Source organism: Tachyglossus aculeatus, chromosome 2 (assembly GCF_015852505.1).
Source record: "Tachyglossus aculeatus isolate mTacAcu1 chromosome 2, mTacAcu1.pri, whole genome shotgun sequence".
In the NCBI taxonomy this organism is placed as follows: Eukaryota; Metazoa; Chordata; class Mammalia; order Monotremata; family Tachyglossidae; genus Tachyglossus; species Tachyglossus aculeatus.
Window position 1 is genome coordinate 45,417,500 of NC_052067.1, and position 21,489 is coordinate 45,438,988.

Sequence of the window (21,489 nt, forward strand, 5' to 3'; positions counted from 1 at the left end):
TTGCCTTACTTAATTGGCCACGGGGGATGGATTGAACGAGGAAGCCCCAGTTCTGACCACCAACCACGCCATCATGAAGTCGTTTCAGAACTTGAATGAACTTTTCAGGACTTCTGTGATAATTTGATAACGTCTATGATAACCTGGGCTCATCCCAAGTGCTTAGTACAGTGCTCTGCACACAGTAAGCACTCAATAAATATGATTGAATGAATCTCCAATAGTAGATGTGTGGAACAGAATGCTGAAATAACTGTGGTATTTGCCAAACTCTGGGGTGGATACCATGCAAGCAGATTTGACACAGATGGGCCTGCGAGTCAGAAGGACCTGGGTTCTAATCCTGGCTCCACCACCTTGTCTGCTGGGTGGCCTTGGGCAAGTCACTTAATGTCTCTGGGCCTCAGTTATGTCATCTGTAAAATAGGGATTAAGACTGTGAGCCCCATATGGGACAGTGATTGTGTCCAACCTGATTTGCTTGTACCCACCTCAGTGCTTAGTACAGGGCCTGGCATATAGTTAGCGCTTAATAAATGCCATCATTATTAAGCACCATCACCCACACAGGGCCCTCAGCTCCAAAGCCTTCTGCACTACCGGGCTGGCTGCTGTGGTCTGTGGATTCCACAGTGAAGAGAGCGGCAGGAAGTGAGGACCGAGAGGCCTACCATCTTCTGCTCAGTGTGGAGGGAGCCTCATCATGTAGAGTGACTTAAGACTCTCATTTCATGTCTCTCCCCACAAGGAATGATTGGAGCTGGCTGGTGTCAACCTCGGAAACATCGACAAGTGCACAGACGTCAATGGTTGTAGCAGGGAAGAACTCACCTTGGGCGGCGGGTAGAGATGACAGAGCGGATTTCCGGCATCATGAGGGCACAGCTTGATGGCGTGGCACACCATGTCGGCGTTTACCCTAGTGCTCAGCCTGCAGGGAGAGACATGCATGGAGCAAAGAACAGTGCTCAGTACAGTGCTCTGCACACAGAGAGTGCTTGACAAATACCATTACTGCCCCAAAGCTCTCCTAGGCATTCAAAACTAGAAAGTCCTTGAGAAAAAGGCCACTTTAGGAAATTCTCCAACCTGGGCTCATTTGGCTTTGGCTCAGTGGTGGCTGTAGAGTTAATCAATCATTCATCCAAGCATTTCATTCATTCAATCATATTTATTGAGCGCTTACTGTGTGCAGAGCACTGTACTAAGTGCTTGGCAAGTACAAGTCAGCAACCTATAGAGATGGTCCCTACCCAACAACGGGCTCACAGTCTAGAAGGGGGAGACAGACAACGAAACAAAATGTAGACAGGTATCATATTTATTGAGCACTTACTGTATGCAGAGCACTGTACTAAGCGCTTGGGAAAGTACACTATAACAATAAACAGACACATTTCCTGCCTTTAATGAGGTTACAATCTAGAGACAAGCTAATCGGTCAATCAGTGAATGAATCAGTGAATGAATCAGTGGTAGCTTTGGACTGCTTACTGTGTGCACAAGGCATGGGATGCTATGATGCAGGTGGTAGACACCATCCTTACCCTCCATGAGCTTACAACCTGTTCAGTTTCCAGTGATTTCTTGCCAAGCTGACCACTCTGCCTATCATTCGGCTAGTCTGAAGTTGCAATCCTTTACCAAATACCACCCAACAAAGCTCAAAGGAGCAGAAGGAATCAGAGTATGGATTAGGGAGGCCGAATGTTGCAGTAGCTTGGCAAACAAAATCCTGTTCCAAAAATCAGTCTGATAAATCCCTTCCCCAAATTTGGCTCAACTCATCAGTAGGGAGGGATTTCCTTTTGGGAAATTTCATACAATTAGGCTATCATGGAAGGCATAATGGTGCCCCAGGACAGAAACGCCAGGTATCCAGAACAAAACCCTGCACAGCCACCTGGCCAAGAGAAGAGCCACACACAGGCGAGAGGAAAGAAGAGTGCAAGCAGGGGTTTAGTGGGAGAAGAGAGTGGATAAGGTAGGAGGGGAAAGCTAAGGGGAAGACTTAAAGCCCATGGTCAGGAGTTTCTTCTTGATGTGGAGAGGAATGGGCATCCACATACCTGCAGTGGGACCTTGGGCAAGTCACTTCACTTCTCAGTGCCTCAGTTCCCTCATCTATAAGACTGTGAGCTCCATATGGGACATGGACTGTGTCCAAGCAGATTAGCTTGTATCCAGTGCTTAGAATAGTGACTGGCAAATAGTAAGTGCTTAACAAGTACCATACAAAATAAAAAACTGAGGGGTTTTTAAGGAGCAGAAAACATTTCATGAAGAGTGTTTGAAGAAGATGATACAATTTCTGTAAGGGGAAATCATGACTCACTGAACTACTGGAGTCTTTTATAAAGATTTGTTTTTTTAAAAAAGTAGTAATCAGGGTTTGGAGGGAATGTCCTCTCAAAACACCTTTCACCACTAGTCTGCTTTGTGACCTTGGGACTTTGGGACTCCACTTCTCTGTGCCTCAGTTACCTCATCTGGAAAATGGGGATTAAGACTGTCAGACCTATGTGGGACACAAACTGTGTCCCACCTGATTCTCTTATATCTACCCCGGTGCTTAGAACAGTGCTTTCGACACATAGTAAGTACCTAAAAATACCATCCTTATTTATTGTTTTCCAAGGCATTCTCTCATTATACTTATCTCGGTTTTGTCCTTACACCATCCCTGTGATGTAGGAAAAATCAGGTATTATTATGCTCATTTTACAAATGAGGAAACTGAGATATAGAAATTAAGTGACTTGCTCAAGGTCCCACAGCAACCCAGGGGTTGTGCTGCTACTAGAACCCAACTCCTCTGACATACAGACAGTTGCTCTTTTCACTAAACCGTATTAATAATAATAATACTGATCGTGCTATTTGTTCCATGCTTACGTGTGCCAGGCACTGTACTAAGCGCTGGGGAGGATAGAAGGAATTCAGGTTGGACCCTGTCCATGTCCCGCATAAGACTGACAGTCTTAATCCCCATTTTACAGATGAGGGAACTGAGGTGAAATGCCTTGCAGAAAGACACATAGCAGACAAGTGGCAGAGGTGGGATTAGAACCCATGACCTTCTGAGTCGCAAGCCCATGCTCTATCTACTATGCCATGCTGCTTGCCTCTTTATCATGGATAGGTAACAAATTGTAGGGATAAATGGCCACATTTTGGCCTGGAGAAGAGCCAACAGGGGATATCCAGTCACTTTGCTCCCACTAGACTATAAACTCCTTGAGGACAGTGATCCTATCTATTTACTCTATTGTACTCTCCCAAGAGATTAGCACAGTGATAATTTTTACAAAATCACGAAAACATTGTCGTTCACCAATGGAGCTGGTTCTAATCTCAACTCCACTACATTATTTTACAGTCCCTCTAAACCGTAAACTCATTTTGGTCAGGAAATGTGTCTGTTTATTGTTTGTACTGTACTCTCCCAAGCACTTAGTACGGTGCTCTGCACACAGTAAGTGCTCATTAAATACTATTGAATGAATGGTCTGTTGTGCAACCTTGGGAAAAATCACTAAACTTCTCCAAGCTTCAGTTACTTCATCTTTAAATTGGGAATTAAATCCTACTCCTTCCTACTTAGACTATGAGCTCCATGAGACAGAGATCGTGTTCAACCTTATTATTTTATATCTACCCTAGGGTTTAGGAAAGTTTCTGGCTCATAGTAAGCACTTAACTACCATGAAAAAAATTGCTGTTAACAATAGATTCTGCCAGGTAATGAAATGCCATGCAAAGAGGCTTTATGCCGAGTGAGAGGGCTGAGAAATGCCAGGTGAGTTTACCTATGAGCAAGTGTGAGGTGAAAGATTAACGGAAAAATAATCAACAACTCCTTGGTGACAGACACAGACAATCACGGCTCCAGGAAATAATCTTGGAGTCATTGCTATCAACCTACTTATCATCTCCGTCCTGTGTGTAGCAGCAACCAAAATGGTCAATAAGTTCTGGATATCATCAGGAAGTGGGGAGAGAAAGCAAAATAAAAGAGAGAGTTTGGCCACTAATAACTGTGGTATTTGTTAGCGCTTAATTCATTGTCGTATTTATTGAGCGCATAACTGTGTGCAGAGTACTATACTAAGCACCTGGAAGAGTAGAACATAATAAACAGACAGATTTGCTGCACAGCTATGTGCAAAACACTGTACTAAGAGCTGGAGGAGATACAAGACCTCGAAGTCAGACACAGTCCTTGTCCCTCATGGGGCAGTTAAAATCAGAGGGAAGACAGGAATTGAATCTGCTTCTGATAGATGAGGAAACCAAAGCCCAGAAACTTGGAAGTGACTTGCCTAGGGTCACGCAGCAGACAGGTGTCAGCTCCTCTAACTCCCACAGGTTTCAGTCACTATACTCTAAGAACAGACTAGAGCTGGAGGAGGGGCAGAGAAGGGCAGCCAGGTCGATGGGAGGGAGAGGGAAAGTTCCCCTTCCAAAAGAGACTGAGGAGAGAAGCACCGTTTAGCCTGGAAAGTTTCAGGCTGAGGCCTAACAGATTAATTTTTACAAAATCACGAAAACACTGTCGTTCACCAAAGTCCACCGCCGCTAGAATGATGGGGCCCAGATTGATGATGGAAAGTCTCTGTTGGGTAGGGATGGTCTCTATATGTTGCCGACTTGTACTTCCCAAGCGCTTAGTACAGTGCTCTGCACACAGTAAGTGCTCAATAAATACGATTGAATGAATGAACAGAAGGATGAATAATAATAATGTGGTATTTGTTAAGTGCTTACTAAGCACTGTACTTATTGCTGGGGCAGATACACCATGCTGGTTTGGACAGTCCCTGTCCCAAGTGAGGCTCACAGTCTCGATCACCACTTCACAGTTGAGGTAACTGAGGCCCAGAGAAGTGAAGTGACTTTTTCACCCGGTGTGTAGTCAGCCTAGGGAATTTGTTCCCACGAGAAGCTGGGCAGATCTGAGCTACCGGCAGGTTCGAGGAGAATTTGGAGAGATTCATAGATTCTTCCTGGATCACTGAAGGGAGAGTTAGGGCTGCAGAAGGTAGAACCAGAGATGGGAGAGTTAGGGATGGTTCATACCTAACAGCGAGGATGTTTGTTCAAGAGAGACACCAGAACCCTGTTCCTCTAAGATGCCCAGTGTCACTGTGGTAGACGGAACTCTGGGCAAGCTTTTGTTTTTGTCCTTTTGGCCCAGGGTGGCAATGTTCTTTTTTATATATAATGGCATTTATTAAGCGCTTACTATGTGCAAAGCACTGTTCTAAGTGCCGGGGAGGTTACAAGGTGATTAGCTGGGGGGGGAGTGGGGGGGGCGCTCACAGTCTTAACCCCCATTTTACAGATGAGGGAACTGAGGCACAGAGAAGTGACGTGACTTGCCCAAAGTCACACAGCTGGCAATTGACAAAGCCAGGATTTGAACCCATGACCTCTGACTCCAAAGCCTGGCTGGCTCTTTCCACTGAGCCACGCTGCTAAATTCCCACGTTTGGAGCATGGGATGGGGAGAGGAAGCAAGGAGTCATCAACAGTCAGGAAGAAAAGCTCACTGTGGGCAGGCAATGTGTCTGTTGTTATACTGTATTCTCCTAAGTGCTTAGTACAATGCTTTGCACACAATAAGTGCTCAATAAATATGATTGAATGAATGAATGAAGGAAAGGCCATCAGAAAGAGGCGAGAGCAGCCCAACCATCCATAAACTCATTCACTGTCATTAGAAAGAGAAGCAGTGTGGCCTAGTGGCTAGAGCTCAAGGTTGGAAGTCAGAAGGACCTGGATTCTAATTCCGATTCCTCTGCTTGCCTGCTGCATGATCTCGGGCAAGTTGCTTTGCTTCTCTGGACCTCAGTTCCCTCGTCTGTAAAATGGGGGATGAAGAATGCAATCCTGAAGTGGGACAGGGACTGGGTCCAACCTGATTAATTTCTATCTACCCCAACGCTTAGTACAGTGCCTGGCACAAAGTATGTGCTTAACAAAAATATGAAATAAAGAGCTAAAATTGGTCATATCCACAGAGCACATGATAAGATTTGGCAGCTTGTAAGTAGGGGTGGCGGCCACACAGGGTTAACAGCAGGTGGGATTGTGAGGGTGACCCCGGCTCCAGCCCGGTCACTGCTACAGTGCTGTTGCTGCCTCCTCCAAGAGGCCTTCCCTGATTAAGCCTTCTTTTCCCTGGTTCCTTCTCCTTTCTCTGTCATCTCTGTACCTTTGGGTATGTGACATTCACCCCACCCCCAACCCCACAGCACTTACGTACATATCTTTAAATTGTATATTGTACATTTTTATTTTTTATTAATGTCTGTGTCTCCCTCTGACTGTAAGCTTGTTATGGACAGGTTATGCACCTGCTAATTCTGTTGTATCGTACTCTCCCAAATACTTACTACAATGCTGTGCACAAAGCAAGTGCTCAATAGACACCACTGATTGATTGATTGAGGCTGTGGGGTCTGGGGTCACAATCTCGGAGGCTACCAATGTCACAAGGCTGGCCACTCCACCCCAGTCTTCTGGATGTGTGCATGTTTGTGCGTGTACGTGTAACCCAGGATTGCCCACTCCCGAGAGTGATTTTTACCCACAGAGTTGTCACAGACTCCAAGTGAACAGCCTCCTCTCCCTCCTCACCCGTTCTGGAACACCTGCTCTCGGCCATCCTTGCTCTGTAGGCCCAAAAGTTTTAAAGCCAGTCATTTTTAAGAGCATGGACCCGGGAGTTGGAGGACAGGGGTTCTAATCCCGGCTCCACCACTTATCTGCTGTGTGACCTTGGGCAAGTCACATCACTTCTCTGGACCTCAGTTACTTCATCTGGAAAATGGGGATTAAGACCGTGAGCCCCATGTGGGACAGGGACTGTGTTCAACTTGATGACCCTGTATCTAGCCCAGCACTTAGAACAGCGCTCGACATATAGTAAGCATTTAACAAAAACCACAATTATTATTATTGTTACTATTATTATTCATGCCACTTGCCATAGCTCTGGCAGAGAGACTCAGAGGCCTGTCAAAACCCTCAAACAGAGAACCACCAGGCTTGTCCTCACCCAGTACTATCAGTCTGTTCCCTCTATGCAACTGGACTTACAGTCTGATCAAGTCCGGTCCAAAAATATCGGCCATCAAGTAGCAGGTGCTCTTCAAGAACAACTTTTCTATAAAAATTCAGAATATTACAATCACTGCTCAATATAATAACAGTTAAGGCCAAAGTCCACCCCCATTGCTCCTCATAGGCAATCCAGGAGATATGTGAATTTCTGTGTTCGACTTTACCCATAAATAAATCATTCATTTTGGAGAATCCTAGCAGTTGGGAAATCAGAATGACTTGCATAACTCAAGTCGAAAAAAACAACACATTTTATCAAGTATGGGAAGTCATATGTCTATTGGCAGCCTTCCAGCATTTACAATTTAGGCCTCAGAGAGGGAAATTCTGTTAGCATCCATACTGGGAATACTGTTTAGGGATCGGCAGTTCATATCTGGATTTCTTTTCTCAGCAGGGGATAACTGGAAGATGTATTAAGTCTCATTCATTCATGATGAAAGAATATTGGCCTATGCCTAGAGAGAGTGGTTGAATTAGAACCCCGCTGAGCTTAGCGTGGCCCAGTGGTTAGAGCATGAACCTGGGAGTCAGAAGGTCATGGGTTCTAATCTCAACTCTGTCACTTGTCTGCTGTGAGACCTTGGGCAAGTCCCTCCACTGTGCCTCAGTTACCTCATCTGTAAAATGGGGATTAAATCCTCCTCCCTTCGACTTAGACTGTGAACCCCATAAGGGACAAGGACTGTGTCTGACCTGCTTATTGTGTTTCTACCCCAGCACTCAGTACAGTGTCTGGCACATAGTATTTCACAGGTACCATAAAAATAAAAATGAAGATAAAAGCAATTGGGTGCCCTGCCTGTTCTTGCCCAAGGTTCTAGTGATCCAATTATCCATGGGGCAAGGGTCACAGCAACGATCTGGGTAGGTGGCAGGGTGATGGCTTTGGCCCTACCAGTTGGGGGTGTCGAACTTCCTGCCCCTGGCTCCCTCATTCCTCTCCTCAATCTGATCTTCCTGGATCTGCTCTGGGAGACTGGTTCCCGGGACCAAACCGTCCACAAACATCCGCACTGAGCCATCTTAACTGAGCCTCTGCTGGTTCTGGGAAGCCCAGACTGGCTATGGGTTGGGTGAGAAAAGCCACATCAGACCAGGTTCAGAGAACAATACTGCTTGAGCAGATGAAACTTTAGATATTGGGCTGACCTGAACCAAAGAAAAAACTGCCCCTCTCTTTCTCCGCCCTCCTTCTCTCTCTCTTCTACCTCGACTTCTCCCTTCCTCTCCTCTTGTCCTTCTACCTCTCTTCTTCTCTTCCTATTTCCCACTTTCTATTTCTCTATACCTCTTTCCTCCTCTATCTCTCTTTCCCTCTATTTCTCATGTCCTCCTTTTCTTCCTCCCTTTCTATTTTTCTCCCTCCCTCTTCCTTTTCCTCTCCTATTTCTTTCTCCCTCCATCTCTTTCCCCTCTCTATTTCTCTCTCCCTCCATCTCTTTCCCCTCTCTATTTCTCTCTCCCTCCCTCTCCCTCTCTCTCCCTCCCTCTCCCTTCTCTTCTCTCTATTTCACTCTCCCTACCTCTCTCTTCTCCATTATTTCTCTCTCCCTCTCCTCTCCCTTTCTTCCCTCCCTCTCTCCCCTTCTCTCTCACTTTCTCTCTCCCCCTCCTTGTCCTCTGCCTCACTCTTTCTCTTATTTATCTAATCTGGGCTCTGCTGCTTGTCTGTTTTGTGACCTTGGGCAAGTCACTTCACTTCTCTGGGCCTCAGTTACCTTATTTGTAAAATGGGGATTGAGACTGTGAACCCCATGTGGGACAGGGACTGTGTCCAACCCGATTTGTTTGTATCCACCCCAGTGCCTAGTACAGTGCCTGACACATAGTTAAGCGCTTAATAAATACCATAATTATTATTTTTTTCAAAATAATGGCATTTACTGAGCAGTCATTAGGTATCAAGCACTGTACGAAAGAGTGAGGTAGACAGATGATAAAGAATCCCTATGATGCTATCCCTTGCAGACTTTGGAGAGAAGCGTCTGCCCCCGACCTCTGCAAAACTGAGGCAGTTGCCTCACTTGCTTACTTCCTGAAGCTGCCCCAAAGTCTCAGACACCAATGACCAGGCTTAACCACTGGGCATCATTGGCCTTGCTCAACTGCAGCTCCGAGTTGGTGTTGGAGGGTGCAAGAACCAATGTGGAACTAATAATAATAATAACAGCATTTGTTAAATTCTTACTATGTGCCAAATGGAGGGCAGAGGCAAGATAATCAGATTAGAGGCACAATCCCTGCCCCACATGGAGATTGCAGTTTCAAGAGGAGGGGGTAAAAGTATTGAATCCCCATTTTCAGATGAGGAAACTGAGGCATAGAGTAATTAAGTGACTTCTCCAAGTGGCAGAGCCAGGATTAGAAACCAAGTCCTCAGACTCCCAAGCTCATGCTCTTTCCACTAGGCCACTGGGAAATAATAACTAATAACAATTATGGTATTTGTTAAATACTTACTATGTGCCAAGCACCGTTCTAAACCTTGGGGTAGATAAAAGGTATCCAGGTTGGACACAATCCCTGCCTCACATGGGGCTGATGGTCTTAATCCCCGTATTCCAGATGAGGCCCAGAGAAGTGAAGTGACTTGCCCAAGGTCATACAGCAGACAAGTGGTGGAGCCGGGATTAGAACCCATGACCTCTGACTCCCAAGCCGGTGCTCACTCCACTAAGCCACGCTGCTTCCTGTAAGTCAGAGAGTCTGGCAGGAGCTGGGTGGTCGCTGATTAAAATCCACCCACAGGGATCCCGAAATGGAGAGCCCAAGATTGCCCCACTCACCGGGTAGGTAGCCACAGAGTCGCTCCAGGGCAGCCATTACAGTACAGTTGTGGACCTGGGCAAGCTGCTCGATCACAGACACCACCAGCACGCACCCTGGAAACAGCAAAAGAAAACACTGGCCATCACCAGAAGCAGCGTGGCTCAGTGGAAAGAGCCTGGGCTTCGGAGTCAGAGGTCATGGGTTTAAATCCCAGCTCTTCCAGTTGTCAGCTGTGTGACTTTGGGTAAGTCACTTCACTTCTCTGTGCCTCAGTTACCTCATCTGTAAAATTGGGATTTAAAATTGGGATTAAGACCGTGAGCCCCCCGTGGGACAACCTGATCACCTTGTAACCTCCCCAGCGCTTAGAACAGTGCTTTGCACATAGTAAGTGTTTATAAATGCTATTATTATTACCAGAGATCAAGCAAGATCCTATGAGATTGGGGGGCTGGGGGGAGAGAGATAGAGAGAGAGAGAGAGAGCCAGAAGAAGGTGCAGAGATGGGGGAAACACAAAGAGACACAGAGAAAATTCCCCTCTGACTGTAAGCTTGTTATGGACAGGGAACACGCCTGCTAATTCTGTTGTAGCGTACTCTCCAAAACACTTACTACAGTGCTCTGCACAAATCAAGTGCTCAATAGATACCACTGATTGATTGATTGAGGCTGTGGGATCTGGGGTCACAGTCTCGGAGGCTACCAATGTCACAAGGCTGGCCACTCCACCCCAGTCTTCTAGATGTGTGTATGTTTGTGTGTGTACATGTAACCCAGGATTGCCCACTCCCAAGAGTGATTTTTACCCACAGAGTTGTCACAGACTCCAAGTGAACAGCCTCCTCTCCCTCCTCACCCATTCCAGAACACCTGCTCTCAGCCATCTTTGCTCTGTTGGCCCGAAATTTTGAAAGCCAGTCATTTTTAAGAGCATGGACCCGGGAGTTGGAGGACAGGGGTTCTAATCCCGGCTCCACCACTTATCTGCTGTGTGACCTTGGGCAAGTCACGTCACTTCTCTGGACCTCAGTTACCTCATCTGGAGTAGGGGGGAGATGCAGAGATGGGGGAGACACAAAGAGACACAGAGAGAGAAAGTCTTCGACAGGTACAAGGAGGAAGGATACATGAAATAAAAAAATGCTTTAATCATACTACAATAATGACGTAAGCACTAGGGTAGATGGAGGATAATCAGGTCGGACACAGTACCTGTTCCCCACAGGCTCACAGTATGGAGGGGAGAGAAAACAGGTATTTAATTCCCACTCTCCTCCCCTCACCACACATATACACTCACACATTTCTCTCTTACTCTCCTTGAAATAACAACTTTAGAATTTGCTAAGCGTTTACTCCCCTCTCAGGGTCGGGTTTCCAGGACTCAACCAGTCTCGACTATGGGAGGGAGAGTCAAGCAGAGGCCAACCCATTCCATTCCTAGCGTGGGCAGTGGTTAGCAAGTGGAAGGCAATCTGCTACATGTCAAAACTCACCCATGCTGGGCAGCAGTGCATGGGAGAGAATCAAGGGTGGAGACTCAAGTTTACTCCGCTAAAGGGGGCAATGGTAAACCACTTCCTGATTTTTATCAGGAAAACTCTCTGGATACACTACCAGAATGATTGCAGGTGGAAAGTGGGGCATCCTGGTAGAGACGTGGCTATGGAGTCGCTATGGGTTGGAGACAACCCGATGGCATAAGACAAGCATTTACTATGAGGCAAACACTGTGCTTAGTCTTGGGGGAGATGTAAGATAATCAGATCAGAAACAGTCTCTGTTCCACATGGGACTCACTGTCTAAGTAAGGGGAGGTCAGGTATTGAATCCCCATTTTACAGACGAGAAAACTGAAGCACAGGGAAATTAAATGACTTGCCTAAGGTCACACAGCAGGCTAGTAGCAGGATTGGAGTTATAGCCCAAGACTGAAAGCTTGTTGTGGGCAGGGAATGTGTCTGTCCATTGTTATATTGTACTCTTCCAAGTGCTTAGTACAGTGCTCTGCACACAGTAAGCACTCAATAAATACGATTGAATTGGGTTCCTGAATCCCTGTCCTATTCTTCCTCTCTCTTTCTCCAGCCTCTGTCTCCATATTTAGTTCATCTCTGTCCCTCTGGGTCTCGTTTACTGTCTCTTTATCTCTCTTCTCTGCCTTTGTCCCTCTGTCTCTTTCTGACTTTCTCCCTGTCTCTGTATCTCTGCTCCTGCAGAGTAAACCTACCCTCACCTCACTGGTTTTCCAAATTCCCCTTCTAAGGGTCCCAAGTGGGAAGACCAAAGACTCTGGGCCTAAGTAAGAGGAAGGCCAGGTATTGAATCCTCATTTCACAAGATGAGGAAACTGAGCCCCTGGGAAGTTAAATGACTTCCCTAAGGTCTCACAGCAGGCAAGTGGCAGGGCCAGAATTAGAAAATCCCAGCAGACAAAAGTAAGCCATGCTTCCACACTGGAGAATTCCAGCAGTCGGCAGATCAAATTTATTGAGTGCTTACTGTGGGCAGGGCACTGTACTAAGCGCTTGGGAGACTGCAAAAACAAACAGATGTATTTCCTGCCTACAGTGATCTTACAGTCTGGCTGAGGGAAGAGAAATCTAGGGTGGCTTTCCAGGAAGTTGGCATTAAAGGGCACTGCGTGGGAGAGAGGCTGACAGCAGAGGGGATCAGGTGGCAAGGTCTACCACAGTGCCCTGCACACAGTAAGCATTCAATAGATACTAATAATAATGATGGTATTTGTTAAGCACTTACTATATACAAAGCACAGTTCTAAGTGCTGGGGGATACAAGATGATTAGATTGTTCCACATGGGGCTTACAGTCTTAATCCCCATTTTACAGATGAGGTAACTGAGGCACAGAGAAGTGAAGTGACTTGCCCAAAGTCACACAGCCGATAAGTGGCGGAGCTGGGATTAGAACCCATGACCTCTGACTCCCAAGCCCATGCTCTTTCCACTGAGCCATGCTGCTTCTCTAGACACAAGGTAATCAGCTTGGACCACGCCTGTGTCCCATATGGGGATCACAGTCTTCATTCCCATTTTCCAGATGAGGTAACTGAGGTCCAGAGGAGTGAAGGGACTTGCCCAAGGTCACACAGCAAACAAGTGGTGGATTAGAACCCACATCCTCTTGCCTCTGGGCCATGCTGCTTCTCCATTTCCTCCTAGAGAAGGAGGCTTGCCCTAAAGAGAGAGAACAGAGGCTAAGTTCCAAACCTGGGAGTATATCGGAAATGAACAACTTGAAACTAACTGATCTTCTGGTGTTCTGCAGAGAGTTCACACCACAATTCTCACCCAGGACATCCATCTAACTTTTGTCCCAGAGCTCAGGGAGCAGAAATCAACCCTCCTCTGCCTATAGCTGTATTAAACCAGCCTTCCACTCTCTCCATGACTCTGGGCTTCTGAGGAGTTTTACCAATCAATCATATTTATTGAGCACTTACTGTGTGCAGAGCACTGTACTAAGCACTTGGGAAGTACAAGTTACAGTCTTTGAGCACTATCAACCAACCTACCAATGCTGTGGTATTGTCCTCTCCCAAGTGCTTAGTACAGTCCTCTGCGCACAGTAGGCAGTCAATAAATCCCTTTGTTCTCCCCTTGCAGCACTATATATCTGGAATTTCTATTTCTCTCCTCTCTAGACTGTAAGTTCCTTGTGGGCAGTGAATGTTTGTTTCTTGTTGTGTTGTACTCTCCCAAACACTTAGTATACTGCTCTGCAGACAGAAAATGCTTAATAAATACAATTGAAGATGTTGATTGAGTATGTACTGGATGCAGGAGACTGGGTTAAGTGCTTGGGATCAGTTTTTTGTTTTTTTAAAGTTCAGGCCATATTTCCCCACTCCTCAAGAACCTCCAGTGGTTGCCCATCCACCTCCACATCAAACAGAAACTCCTCACCAATGGCTTTAAAGCAATTAATCAGCTCACACCTGGGTTCTAATCCTGGCTCCACCACTTGCCTGCTGTGTGAACATGGCCAAGGCACTTCACTTCTCTGTGCCTCAGTTCTCTCATCTGTAAAATTGGAATGAAAAGTTTGAGCCCCACATGAGACATGGACTGTGTTCAACCTGATTATCTTGTATAACAATAATGGTGACATTTGCTAAACATTTACTATGTGTTAGGCACTGTGTTAAGCACTGGAGTGGATACAAGGAAATCAAGCTGGAGACAGCCCCTGTCCCATGTGGGCTCACAGTCTCCATCCCCGTTGTTCAGATGAGGTAACAGAGGCCCAGAGAAGTGAAATGACTTACCCAAGCCCACACAGCAGGAGCATCATAAAGCTAGAATTAGAATCCATGAACTTCCAACTCCTAGGTCCATACTCTATCCATTAGGCCATGCTACTTCTCAATCTACCACAGCACCAAGTATGGTGTCTGTTGTTAACTCCAGCAAAAAATCAAGTTGCAGCAACACAGCACAAGGAGTTTATTTTTTTAATTCAATACTTAATAGAGACCTGTATGGAAGAGGACAGACCTAACCTGTTACCCTAAAAGCAGGTGCAACTTCAACACTGGAAGGTTGGAGAGGTAGCTATTTAAAGTCCTGGGTGGGTGTGGCATCCCTTCACAACAGAATCCAATTAAGTGTGGCTTCAATTCTCCTAATTGATGGCAGGGTGGGGCTGAAATTGGCTGCAGGGGAAGGTATGGCTGAAGGGAGATTTAGGAAAACAAAGTGGATTAATGCAAAATGGAGACCAAAACCAAAATGGAGTGAGGTTGGCTAAGAGTTGGTTTCCACTTTGGCAACCTAGGCTGGGCTGGTTGCACCGCAGGGCAGAGTCCAGAATCAGGGCCAGGAGCGTGCCTGCACTGGCTTAGGGGTGGGATAGGAGTTTCAGCATTCTTGGGGTTGAGGAAGAGGGGCTTCAGGGCTTGGCTTGGGCTGGGACACTGTGGGAGTGGAGAGCCGGGATCCCATGACAGGGTCACAGAGGGCTACGCTGGATGTAGGACATAGGAGGGAAGTTGTGGGCTGGGAATGTGTCTGATTTTTGTTATAGTGTGCTCTCCCAAGTGCTTAGTACAGTGCTCTGCACACGAGAAGCACTCAATACAATTGACTGACTGACTGCAGTGACCTGAATGGCCTAGTAAGAGGAGCAGCATGGCCTAGTGGCAAGAGCACGGGCTTGGGAGTCAGAGGTCCTGGGTTCTAATCTCAACTTTGCCACTTGTCTGATGTGTGACCTTGGACAAGTCACTCAACTTCTCTGTGCCTCAGTTACCTCATCTGTAAAGTGGGGATTGAGACTGTGAGCCCCACATGGGACAACCTGATTACCTTGTATTTACCCCAGTGCTTAGAACAGTGCTTGGCACATAGTAAACGTTTAACAAGTACCATCATTATTATTATTACCTTCTCCTCAGAAATTGGGGCCCTGGTTCCAGCCCCCCTTTGCCCCCTTCTTTCCCAACCCCAGGGACCTCCTTTCTCATTCATTCATTCAATCGGATTTATTGAGTGCTTACTGTGTGCAAAGCGCTGTACTAAGTGCTTGAGAGAGTACAATATAACAACAAACAGACACATTCCTTGCCCACAACGAGCTCACAGTCTAGAAGACTTTCTGGCTCATTCCCCAGTGCTCAGCCCCGTGGGGGACCCCTGACCCCGAGCTCTGGAGTCCGGGGGGCAATCGACCTCAGCCCCTCTCCTCCGCCCAGCACTCAGCCCCGGACCCCGACCCTGTGGTAGTGGGGAAGCCAACGTGCCCCACCAGGAAGGGCTCATGGAAATGCCACCAAATGCCTGAGGAAACTACTGAAGGCCCAGCAACTAATAATAATTATAATAATTACCTTATTTGTTAAGCACTTACTATGTGCCAAGCACTGTATTCAGTGGTAGGGTAGATACGAGATTCCAACTCCTGGCACACCCTCCCTCCTCAGATCCTCCAGACAATGACTCCCCCTCCACCTTCAAAGCCTTATTGAAGGCCCATCTCCTCAAAGAGGCCTTCCCAGACTAAGCCCCACTTTCCTCATCTCCCACCTCCTTCTGCGTTACCCTGACTTGCTCCCTTTGCTCTTCCCCCCTGCCAGCCCCATAGCACTTACATACATATCTTTCATTTTATTTATTTGTATTTATGTCTGTGTATTCAAATCGATGTCTGTCTCCTTCCCTCTAGACTGTGAGCTTGTTGCAGGCAAGGATTGTCACTGTTTGTTGTTATATTGTACGTGCCGGTGAGGCGGGCTGGGGAAGGGATTGGGTAAACCTGTAAAAGGCCAATTTTTTAGGCAACAAATGCCCAGAACTTGGGTCCATGAACTTGTGCCAGGTTTTCCCAGGAACAAGTGGGAATGAAGGCCAGAACTTCAGTCCAGTCTAATGTCTGTCTCCCCATCTAGACTGTAAGCTCAATGCAGGCAAGGAATGTGTCTGTTTATTGTTCTATTGTCCTCTCCCAAGTGCTCGGTACAATGCTCTGCACATAGTAAGAGCTCAATAAATATGATTGATGAATGAAGGAGCTGCTGTTGGGATGTTTTCTGTGATGCAGTCGTTGGGGAGTGGCAGCAACCAGGATCAAGATTCCAGCTCTGTCCCTCTCTACTCCATCTTCATCCCCCATTTCATTCCCTCGTTGACAGAGATGTTGGTCTGTGTGGGGTAAAACCCGTCATTTCATTAATTAATTAATTAATTAATTCAATCACATTTATTGAGCGCTTACTGTGTGCAGAGCACTGTACTAAGCATTTGGAAAGTACAATTCGGCAACAGAGACAGTCCTTTCCCAAAAACGGGCTCACAGTCTAGTCACAGTCCATTTACAATATTAGCCTCTGAGGAAGATCTAGATTTGGGTCCAGAAATGAGACCTGAACACATCAGGTCTATAAGCTCGTGGTGGAGGGAACGCGTTTGCTAATTCTGTTGTACAGTACTCTCCCAAGCACTTAGTGCAGTGCTCTTCTCATAGAAAGTGCTCTGTATTATCAATATAAAGAAAGTCCCTCTAGACTATAAGCTTGTTATGGACAGGAAATGTGCCTGTTATATTGTTATATTGTGATAATAATAATGACATTTATTAAGTGCTTACTACTCTCCCAAGTGCTGAGGACAGTGCTCTGCACACAGTAAGCACTCAATAAATATATTTGACTGACTGATTCAATAAATCCATTTGACTGATTAATCTGGTCACCCAAAATCTGTGCACCTGCCTCCACTGATGATTCCTCTTGTTGGCAGTTGGCAGTCATTGTCAGGGTCTGTGTAAAGTTATAAAAGGCCAATTTTATAGGCAACGTGTAATAATAATAATAATAATAATAATAATAATAATAATAATAATAATGGTATTTGTTAAGTGCTTACTATGTGCCAAGCACTGTTCTAAGCGCTGGGGTAGCTACAAGGTAATCAGGTTGTCCCACGTTGGGCTCACAATCTCCATTCCCATTTTAGAGATGAGGTAACTGAGGAACAGAGAGGTTAAGTGGCTTGCCCAAGATCATACAGCAGACAATCAATCAATCAATCAATCAATCGTATTTATTGAGCGCTTACTATGTGCAGAGCACTGTACTAAGCGCTTGGGAAGTACAAATTGGCGTCACATAGAGACAGTCCCTACCCAACAGTGGGCTCACAGTCTAAAAGGGGGAGACAGAGAACAGAACCAAACATACCAACAAAATAAAATATGTAGGATAGAAATGTACAAGTAAAATAAATAAATAAATAAATAAATAGAGTAATAAATATGTACAAGTGGTGGAGCCTGGATTAGAACGTAGGTCCTCTGACTCCCAAGGCCATTCTCTTTCCACTAAGTCACGCTGCTTCCCTAAAAAAAAAAAAAGCATTGGGGGAGATACAAGGTAATTCGGTTGTCCCAGGTGGGGCTCACAGTCTAAATCCCCATTTTACAGATGAGGGAACTGAGGCACAGAGAAGTAAAGTGACTTGCCTAAGACTCTAGACTGTAAGCTCCTTGTGGACAGGGAATGTGTCTGTTTATCCTTATGTTGTACTCTCCCAAGCTCTTATTACAGTGCTCTGTACACAGTACGTGCTCAATAAATGATTGAGTGGATGAATCAGTTGTCTTGTTGTCTTCTTGTCCCCCTCCCTTGCCCCTTTAAGTCCTCCTAAAATCATTCCACAAGGGAGAATCGATCCCATCAATAAGCCTGCAGTGAGCACATGACATCAACCAGATTCTGGCTCTACAGTCAGCCTGCGCCTTTTCATACCCAACATCCTCTCTGCTCTCTTATCTGGGGACTTTGCTCTTCTGTGACTTCCTGCTCCAGGAGGCCAAAGCACGAGGTTTGCAGGGCCAGATCAGTTCTGGGGCCAACGAGGCGGTAGAAGAGGGAGGCCAGAGGAGGAAGACCAGTTATCTTCATTTCAGGGGGCCCAGCAAGGCCAATGTGTGTGTGTGTGTGGGTTCATCTAGATACCCCTGTTCAGCGTGGATAGAGCGCAGGCCTAGGAGTCAGAAGGACCTGAGTCCTAATCCTGGCTTCTCCACTAGTCTGCAGTGTGACCTTGGGAAAGTCATTTTACTTCTCTATGCCTCAGTCCCCTCAGCTGTAAAATGGGGATTAAGACTGTGACCCCATGTAGGACAGGGACTGTGTCCAACCTGATTATCTTACATCTACACCAGAGTTTAGAATAGTGCCTGGCACATCGTAAGTGCTTAACAATTGCTATTATTATTGTTTACTATTATTACGCGGACTGGGGCTCTGTTCTCTGGCTGGATCCAGTCAGCACATCCTGAGTGCATTTATTTATTTATACCAATGTCTGTCTCCCACTCTAGACCATAAGCTCTTTGTAGGCAAGGAACGTGTTAGCTCTGTTATGCTGTACTCTCCCAAGTGCTTAATGCTTTGCTCTGCTCACAGTAAGTACTTAATAGATACAACTGATTGATCCTGAATCCCACTTTCAAGGAAGGCCTTCTGCCAGAATGTTTCTCTGCTTTGACTTTATCTCTCCCCTAGTGAGATACACTCACCTGGTAGTGAAACCCCACATCACTAGACTCACCACATCAGTGCTCTCCCTGGCTCGGCCTTTGGAGAGAATGTGTATTATTATTACTATTATTGTTATTGTTATTATCATCTTATTTGTTAAGTGCTTACTATGTGTCAAGCAGCATGGCCAAGTGGACAGAACACAGGCCTGGAAGTCAGAAGACCTGGTTTCTAATCCCTGATTTGCCACTTGTCTGCTGTGTGAACTTGGGCAAGTTACTTAACTCCTCTGTGTCTCAGTTACCTCATCTGTAAAAATCAATCAGTCATATTTACTGAGTACTGTACTACGTTCTTGGAAGAATATAACATAGCAGAGTTGATAGAAACGTTCCCTGCCCACACTAGTTTATAGCTTGTAAAATGTGGATTAAGACTTTGGGATCATTTGGGACAAGGACTGTATCCAATGTGCCTGTCTTGTATCTACTCAAGTGCTTAGTACAGTAGTTCCTGGCACATAGCGGGCCCTTAACAAATGCTATTTAAAAAAAGCACTGTTCTAAGTTCTAGGGGAGACACAAGATAACTAGGTTTTACAAGATTACAAGATTACCTCTTGCCTCTCCCCAAACCAGTCCATAGTTCACTCTGCTACCCGGATCATTTTCCTACAAAAGCATTCAGGACATGTCACCCCACTCCTCAAAAAACTCCAGTGGTTGCCCATCCACCTCCACATCAGACAAAAGCTCCTCACCACTGGCTTTAAAGCAGTCCATCACCTTGGCCCCTCCTACCTCACCTCGCTACCCTTTGCTTCAACCCAGCCCACACACTTTGCTCCTCTAGTGTTAACCTTCTTACTGGGCCTCCATCTCGCCTGTCTCACCATGGACCCCTAACCCACGTCCTGCCTCTGGCCTGGAACGCCCTCCTTCCTCAAATCTGCCAGACAATGACTCTCCCCAACTTAAAAGCCCTATTGAAGGCACAACGTCTCTGAGAAGCCTTCCCAGACAAGGACCCCTCTTTCCTCTTCTCCCATTCCCTTCTGCGTCACCCTGACTCGCTCCCTTTGTTCTCCCCCCCTCCCAGACCCACAGCACTTATGTCCATATCTGTCATTTATTTATTTGTATCGATGCCTCACTCCCGGGCCTAGACTGTAAGTTCCTTCTGAGCAGGGAATGTGCTGGTTTATTGCTGCATTGTAGCATTGATTAGTGCTTAGTATAGAGCTCTGCAGATAGTAAGCACTCAATAAATGTGATTGAATTGAAGGAATGAATGAATAAATCCGAGGAGACGCGTGATGGATACGTACCCAGGCAGGTGTGTGCTTCAGAGCGGTGTAGGGCAGCTTGAGTCTCTCCAGGAGGGACCGGGGAGGTGGAAAGGAGCGGCAAGAGGAGAAAAGCTGCAGCCACGAGGATCGACGGAGACCTCCACATCTTCGACAACACAGTGTCTGATACCTGGCCTACGGGAGCAGGGAAACAGCCCGGCCTCTGAGGCCTCCTCCAGAGCCCCCCTTCGTCCTCCCCCTGCCTCTTCTCCAAGCGGGAAGGGGCCCCTTGGATATTGCCCTTTGAGCTTCCCCGGCGGCTCAGCGGATGGAGCGGCACGGTATCGCCGGAGCAATTGGTCAGAGAGAGGGGGGCCCCAGGCTCCGTCCCTTCTCGGCTGGGGCAGGGGAGGCAGGAAACTCACAACCTTCTGCACCCCCAGTTACGGAAGAGGAAATGGGCAGGCGGAGCCCCTGAACTAAACCGCAGCCCCTCCCGATCTGCCTCGCTGCCCCTTTCCTGCTTGAGCTGGACATTCCGAGAAACCGGGGGTGATTGGGGGGTAAGCAGGGGCCGGGAAGAGGGGGGTGGCCAATATGTCACAGCAGTGGCCCTGTGAGCATCATCAGGAAAGGTCTGGTCACCCTTTCTAGACTGTAAGCTTTTTTATTTCCTTTGTGGTATCCGTTAAGTGCTTACTCTGTGCCAGGCACTTACTAAGCGCAGGGGTAGATTCAAGCTAATGAGGTTGGACACATTCCCTGTCCCACATGGGGCTCACAGTCCCAATTCCCATTTTACAGATGAGGGAACTGAGGCACAGAGAAGTGAAGTGACTTGTCCAAGGTCACACAGCAGGCAGGTGACAGAGCTGAGATTAGAACTCAGGTCCTCCTGATTTCCAGGCCTGGGCTCTATCTACTAGGCCACACTGCTTCTCAAAGAGATAGCCTGATCCCTCCTTGAGGGCAGGAACTGTGGCATCCTACTCTGTTGCACTGCACTCTCCCGAGTGCTTTGTACAGTGCTCTGCACCTAGTGAGCGCTCCACAAATACCTTTGATGGGTGGATTGATTATTTTTTTAATGGCATTTTTTCATTCTTACTGGGTGCTAGACACTGTATTAAGTGTCCATAAATACCTTTGATGGGTTGATTGATTATTTTTTTAATAGTATTTTTTCATTCTTACTGTGTGCTGGACACTACACTAACTATCGGGGAAGATCAATCACTCATATTTATTGAGTGCCTACTGTGTACAGAGCTCTCAATAATAATAATAATTTTATTATT

General features: G+C 46.5%; 1 protein-coding gene across 2 annotated transcripts in view; it reads right to left on the reverse strand.

Moving 5' to 3' along the window:
* The window catches only part of AOAH (acyloxyacyl hydrolase), a 67,352-nt gene extending 46,778 nt beyond the window's left edge, over positions 1 to 20,574 (reverse strand). Inside the window, exons 1-4 of one of the 2 annotated variants that reach the window (XM_038768265.1) lie at positions 20,231 to 20,574; positions 9,918 to 10,013; positions 7,105 to 7,171; positions 832 to 931 (exon numbers count right to left, since the gene is read on the reverse strand). In XM_038768265.1, the coding sequence (XP_038624193.1) occupies positions 832 to 931; positions 7,105 to 7,171; positions 9,918 to 10,013; positions 20,231 to 20,357 (390 nt within the window). In that variant the 5' untranslated portion in view covers positions 20,358 to 20,574. The remainder of the gene's footprint in view (positions 1 to 831; positions 932 to 7,104; positions 7,172 to 9,917; positions 10,014 to 20,230) is intronic. The other variant, XM_038768273.1, reaches the window with a different exon arrangement.
* Between the last annotated feature and the right edge of the window lie 915 nt (positions 20,575 to 21,489).